Raw genomic sequence first — 7374 nt, 5'->3', positions numbered from 1 at the left:
CACAATAAAGATTCTAATATAATGAATACCCATGTGCCCACCAACCCAGCTTGAGACATAATATATCACAAAAAGCACTGAAGTAAGTGTTCCCTGTGCATTCCTCCACTAGAAATTGTTTAAAGGGATTTCGGACAGGTAAAGTAGGTGAACATGATCAGTTTGCCACGTCAAGCCAGTCACCACTGAATTAAAAAATTCAAAACCAAGATAGAAAAGTGTTGGAGAGAATTATCCTATCTTGATTAGTCATTGATGTAAACCCTAATCCTCTACTGTCTTAAGGTGTATATTATGCATGGCCAATGCTAGAACACTGTTTCCATGCATGCAATTTGCAGCACAAAGTTATAAACTCTAATGTGGCTAAGTTCTCGCTCAATACTTCTAGTGAATCTCATATCAGGATCTTTAACATCTTTCAAAAATAGATAACCTTGTTATTATTTAGAGATAATGTTAAATGTTCTCTTTGAAGTCAACTTACTGTATAATATTAAAACATTATCTCTAGCAATAAAGTTTCAAAATTAGGCAGATGTTAAAATTGATGGGAGCTTCAAGGCTAGAGATAAACGATTAGCATCTATGTTCATTAATTTCAGAAATGAATTTTTAGTGTCTCAAAAATGAGCACTATGAGACCTACACCGTGAACAGAAATTAGTGTACTGTAGTAAGCATGTGACACACACATTATTCTCAGCAGAACATAATGGGAAACATCAAGCTAGGGCATGTTTTGGAAATGCAGCTTTGAGGAATGCCCTGGTTCCTCATACGAAAAACATCTTGGTTGTTGATGATAGTATTCTGCCTGCAAGATGAGGTCCTGGTAAGTCAAGGAAAGCCCTTTAAATGGTGACTTACCTTTATAACTCTAACTGCATCACCCTGAAATTCTAGCACAGTTACACTGTTACACTGTATGGTTGCAAAAACTTCTTTTATGCCACCAGCATCTTTTTGCTACACTCTCCACAGATTATATGCTAGTACCTGGGTATCACACAAACACAATCAAATTGCAACTCTGCAATGATAACAAGTAATGTAACTAGCCTAGGTCTAGGAAGGACTGACCAGGCCCTAACCTAATACAGATCTTTGATTAAGTCAAAAATGCATTTACTACACCTCACCTACCAAACACCATAGCTTGCTTAGTCTAGCCTACCTTATACGCGCTCAGAATATTTACATTAGCCTAGAGTTGGGCAAAATCATCAAACACAAAGCCTATTTTATAATTAAGTGTGGAATATTTCATAATTGATTGAATATTGTGCTGAAAGTGAAAAACAGAATGGTTGGTGGGTACAGAATGGTTGTAAGCATATTGGTTGTTTACCCTGACTGGGACCTGTGGCTCACTGCCGCTGCCCAGCATCACAAGAGAGAAACATACCAAATATCGCTAGCCCAGGAAAATATTAAAGTGTAAAATTTGAAGAACAGTTTCTAATGAGTGCATATTGCGTTCACACCATTGTAAAGTCAAAAAATCATTAAGTCGCTGTCCATATGATCCAAATATAATTGTAGTGGACAGCTCTTTCACCGTGCCCAGCATCTGTCTCTTCACCTTAATTTTCCTTTGGGAAACTACCTTCTTTCACTCTAGGCTATCTTAGTAGGGCTGTTAAAATCCCTGAAGCCATGGGGTAGGCACATGATCCAAGCTAAGGTAAAGAGATTGGCAGGAATTTGATTCATGAGCCCAATGACACAAGAATTTCATCCTAAAAAATGGTATAGTATTTTTATGAGTGAAATAATACATTTCTACAACACAGTACTGACCAAAAACACTTTAATAAATTGGCTTTGGTCTTCATCCTTTCAAACTTAGGCTAAGTAAAAAATAAACATTACATACACATAGATTAGTTGTTCTAACTTTAGTATATACAAATAAAAATGACAATTAAAAGATAAAATACTTAGCTCTAGAAGAAAGAGAGAAATCTTATCAGCCTGAAAATACTCTGGCCAATTCCTAGTCAGTCACACAAAACTACCTTCTAAGGAAACCTGACCAGTGAGACAGTTAAGTTTGTGCTCTTAGCTATAAAGAATTAAACTTAAAATACACTCACTCTTTCATCTTCTAATGAAAGATAACTTAGTCTCGGAAACAGCATAAGCATTGTTATAGTAAGTCTAGCTCCTAAATGAAAATTTGGGCTGAGTTACAGTTTACTTACTAACCTAGGTAAGAAACCTTTGAAAATCAGCCATGGATCAAAGTATTTACATAAGTTCAAGATGTTATCTTATCTTAGGATGAAAGTTAACACAGGTCCTTAACTTCCTTTAAAAAGAACATTGAAAATTAAACCTTTGTCACAGTCAAAACTTTCAGAAACGTTTCTTAAATATCAAATTTCTCTTCACAGACGCTATGTCCATTTTCTTCATAATCTTCTCTTGTTACCACCATATCTTCAAAATCATCATTCTCCGATATCAATTTTCCACCTTCCCAGGCATAAGTAATAGGGCTAAAAATAAAGGTAAAATAAGTGAACCCAGATGATTTTACAGAACTGAAATGCCAGAAACGTTAATTAGTAACTAAAATGTGGCAATCTCTACCCAACCTGATTTAACAGAAAATCATTTAAAGTGTGAAAATAAGCATAAACTTCATAGGAGTAAAGCAAACTCGGAAAGGAAAGTTGGTCACCACTACAAGTAAGTGTTCTTTTTATTTTCCCGTGCCCTGAATTTATGGACCTTCTACCTCTAATAAAAAGAATACAAGCAAAATATAAAAAATGCATAAAAATAAAAACACTGTAATAATTGAGTCTAACTTTTGTACATGGCAAAGATATGTCATCAAATCAATCCACCCAGCAACCAATGAAATAGATATTATAACTCCCACTTTATAGATTTGGAAAATGAGGTTCAGAGAGGTTAAGACTGAAACTAGGATTCAACTCGGAACTGTTTTCACACAATCTGTGCTTTTGCTCCTATACTTTGTTGCCTCTAATAAATGAGACATTTAAAAGCCACAGTGCATGATAAACTTGCTACATGGTAGGACATGGACAATAAGTAAAATTAGAGCACATCAAACTTTTAGTTTAATTTTATGTACAACCAAGTTAATTGGTTGTAATTCTGTGTAATTGGTTGAATTTGTGTAATTCTACTTCTACTCTTCCTCTCCCCCAATTCAGTTGTAAATATGAAAAATGATAAAGAAAAAAGTGTTTTCCTTACTATATTTATTACATTTCCTAACCTTAAAAAAACCTAAATATATATCTATCTATAAAATCAGATGTGCAATAAAGATTTGATGAATAAAAGAATAAAAATTATTTCTATAGATCCCTTGGCCTGTAATGTATGCATGACTTACACTTAAAATGCAGGATAAAAATCCAATATGCTTCATATTCTAAAGAGTATATGAACATTAATGCTGATAAAAATCATTCCAATATCTAATGATAATTTATTCTTTTATCTGATAGCTATAAAATTAAGTGATCTGATGAGGGTCTTCTATTAACTGCTATTGATTTTGAAAAATTCTTCTTTAGCTTTGAAACAAACCTCTAAAATTAAAAATCAGGTATGTGGGGTCTTGTTTGCAACTCTGCCGCTTAAAACAGTGGAGCAGTGATGGGGGATTATTTAGACATAGATTTGGTGAGAACTTCTGCCTCCAGATAAAGAGAACTGAATTTTAGTCTGGTTACTGCTATTAACTTATCATAAGACCTTTGCTAACTCATGAGCCCTTGTTTATTTACAAATAAGTACACAGAAGAGGATGATCTATAAGACTTTCTTACAGCTCTAAAATTATACCTTAATCATCTGCTTTTTCTCATAAAACAGGATAGGGGGTACATATAAAAGTTTTGAATTATAAAAAAAATGACTACTTAAATGTAAAAGTTTAAGTATTTTAAATTATTTTAAAACATTCCAAAACAACTTACCAATTGACATAATTTATCTTGGTTAAATTCTCAGATTTCTATTCTTCATAGAAACTCTCAAGAAATGGCATATCTCAGATAAATCAAATAGATAAAGTTTTTAAATTTTATTTTATTTTTTATTTCTTTTTGGCTGCGTTGGGTCATCATTGCTGTGTGCGGGCTTTCTCTAGTTGCAGCGAGCAGGGGCTACTCTTCATTGCTGTGCACGGGCTTCTCATTGCGGTGGCTTCTCCTGTTGCAGAGCACAAGCTCCAGACGCACAGGCTTCAGTAGTTGTGGCACTCGGGCTCAGTAGTTGCAGTTCACGGGCTCTAGAGCCCAGGCTCAGTAGTTGTGACGCACAGTCTTAGTTGCTCCGCGGCATGTGGGATCTTCCTGTACCAGGGCTCGAACTCGTGTCCCCTGCATTGGCAGGCGGATTCTTAACCACTGCTCCACGACAGAAGTCCCAAATCGAATAAATAACCTAAGTGATTTGCCTGTAAAAAATCTCCAAGTAATGATGACTGATTCACTATAGGGAAGTGATCTTACATTAACTGAGCACCCATTATGTACCAACAATAATGGATGCTACTTCACATACTTCATCCCCTTTCATCCACTGAAAGTAAAGTTTTCATTTTTTTTTAATTTTATTTTTTATACAGCAGGTTCTTATTAGTCATCAATTTTATACACATCAGTGTATACATGTCAATCCCAATCGCCCAATTCATCACACCACCATCCTCACCCCCGCATGGCTTCCCCCCCTTGGTGTCCATACGTTTCTTCTCTGTGTCTCAACTTCTGCCCTGCAAACCAGTTCATCTGTACCATTTTTCTAGCTTCCACATACATGCGTTAATATACAATATTGTTTTTCGCTTTCTGACTTACTTCACTCTGTATGACAGTCTCTAGATCCATCCACGTCTCAACAAATGATCCAATTTCATTCCTTTTTATGGCTGAGTAATATTCCACTGTATATATGTACCAAATCTTCTTTAGCCATTCGTCTGTCAATGGGCATTTAGGTTGCTTCCATGACCTGGCTATTTTAAATAGTGCTGCAATGAAAACTGGGGTGCATGTGTCCTTTTGAATTATGGTTTTCTCTGGGTATATGGCCAGTAGTGGGATTGCTGGGTGGTATGGTAGTACTATTTTTAGTTTTTTAAAGAACCTCCATACTGTTTTTCATAGTGGCTGTATCAACTGACATTCCCACCAACAGTGCAAGAGGATACCCTTTTCTCCACACCCTCTCCAGCATCTGTTGTTTGTAGATTTTCTGATGATGCCCATTCTAACTGGTGTGAGGTGATACCTCACTGTAGTTTTGATTTGCATTTCTCTAATAATTAGTGATGTTGAGCAGCTTTTCATGTGTTTCTTGGCCATCTGTATGTCTTCTTCGGAGAAATGTCTGCTTAGGTCTTCTGCCCATTTTTGGATTGGGTTGTTTATTTAATATTGAGCTGCATGAGCTGTTTATTATTTTGGATATTAATCCTTTGTCGGTTGCTTCGTTTGCAAATATTTTCTCCCATTCTGAGGGCTGTCTTTTCGTCTTATGGTTTCCTTTGCTGTGCAAAAGCTTTGAAGTTTCATTAGGTCCCATAGTTTATTTTTCCTTTTATTTCCATTACTCTAGGAGGTGGATCAAAAAAGATCTTACTGTGATTTATGTCAAAGAGTGTTCTTCCTATGTTTTCCTCTAAGAGTTTTACAGTGTCCAGTCTTACATTTAGGTATCTAATCCATTTTCAGTTTATATTTGTGTATGGTGTTAGGGAGTGTTCTAATATCATTCTTTTACATGTAGCTGTCCAGTCTTCCCAGCACCAATTATTAAAGAGACTGTCTTTTCTCCATTGTATATCCTTGCCTCCTTTGTCATAGATTAGTTGACCATAGGTGCGTGGGTTTATCTCTGGGCTTTCTATCTTGTTCCATTGATCTATATTTCTGTTTTTGTGCCAATACCATGTTGTCTCGATTACTGTAGCTTTGCAGTACAGTCTGCAGCCACGGAGTCTGATTCCTCCAGCTCCGCTTTGTTCACTCAAGACTGCTTTGGCTATTCGGGGTCTTTTGTGTCTCCATACAAATTTTAAGATTTTTTTGTTCTAGCTCTGTAAAAAATGCCACTGGTAATTTGATAGGGATTGCATTGAACTTGTAGATTGCTGTGGGTAGTACAGTCATTTTCACAATATTGATTCTTCCAATCCAAGAACATGGTATATCTCTCCATTTGTTGGTATCATCTTTAATTTCTTTCATCAGTATCTTATAGTATTCTGCATACAGGTCTTTTGTCTCCATAGGTAGGTTTATTCCTAGGTATTTTATTCTTTTTCTTGCAATGGCAAATCGGAGTGTTTCCTTAATTTCTCTTTCAGATTTTTCATCATTAGTGCATAGGAATGCAAGAGGTTTCTGTGCATTAATTTTGTATCCTGCAACTTCACCAAATTCATTGATTAGCTCTAGTAGTTTCTTGGTGGCATCTTTAGGATTCTCTATGTATGGTATCATGTCATATGCAAACAGTGACAGTTTTACTACTTCTTTTCCAATTTGTATTCCTTTTCTTTTTTTCTTCTTTGATTGCCATGATTAGGACTTCCAAAACTATGTTGAATAACAGTGGTGAGAGTGGACATCCTTGTCTTGTTCCTGATCTTAGAGGAAATGCTTTCAGTTTTTCACCATTGAGAATGATGTTTGCTGTGGGTTTGTTGTATATGGCATTTATTATGTTGAGGTAGGGTCCCTCTATGCCCACTTTCTGGAGAGTTTTTACCATAAATGGGTGTTGAATTTTGTCAAAAGCTTTTTCTGCATCTATTGAGATGATCATATGGTTTTTCTTCTTCAATTTGTTAATATGGTGTATCACATTGATTGATTTGTGTATATTGAAGAATCCTTGCATCCCTGGATAAATCACACTTGATCATGGTGTATTATCCTTTTAATGTGTTGTTGGATTCTGTCTGCTAGTATTTTGTTGAGGATTTTTGCATCTATGTTCATCAGTGATATTGGCCTGTAGTTTTCTTTTTTTGTAGTATCTTTGTTTGGTTTCAGTATCAGGGCGATGGTGGCCTCATAGAATGAGTTTGGGAGTGTTCCTTCCTCTGCAATGTTTTGGAAGAGTTTGAGAAGGATGGGTGTTAGCTCTTCTCTAAATGTTTGATAGAATTTACCTGTGAAGCCATCTGGTCCTGGACTTCTCTTTGTTGGAAGATTTTTAATCACAGTTCCAATTTCATTACTTGTGATTAGTCTGTTTATATTTTCTATTTCTTCCTGGTTCAGTCTTGGAAGGTTATACCTAAGAATTTGTCCATTTCTTCCAGGTTGTCCATTTTATTGGCATAGGGTTGCTTATAGTAGTCTCTTAGGA

The 7374-nt window shown here is 35.8% G+C and overlaps 1 protein-coding gene across 2 annotated transcripts in view; it reads right to left on the bottom strand.

Annotated features, from left to right (window-relative positions):
* Nucleotides 1-1679: 1679 nt before the first annotated feature.
* Nucleotides 1680-7374, bottom strand: part of ACTR6 (actin related protein 6) — a 34310-nt gene continuing 28615 nt past the window's right edge. Inside the window, exon 11 of one of the 2 annotated variants that reach the window (XM_029205229.1) lies at nt 1680-2504. In XM_029205229.1, the coding sequence (XP_029061062.1) occupies nt 2375-2504 (130 nt within the window). In that variant the 3' untranslated portion in view covers nt 1680-2374. The remainder of the gene's footprint in view (nt 2505-7374) is intronic. The other variant, XM_029205228.1, reaches the window with a different exon arrangement.

This window comes from Monodon monoceros, unplaced genomic scaffold (assembly GCF_005190385.1).
Source record: "Monodon monoceros isolate NGI ecotype Baffin Bay Population unplaced genomic scaffold, NGI_Narwhal_1 Super_Scaffold_6, whole genome shotgun sequence".
Classification (NCBI taxonomy): Eukaryota; Metazoa; Chordata; class Mammalia; order Artiodactyla; family Monodontidae; genus Monodon; species Monodon monoceros.
Note: the sequence above shows the minus strand (reverse complement) of the source record. Positions and strands in the feature narration are given on the sequence as shown.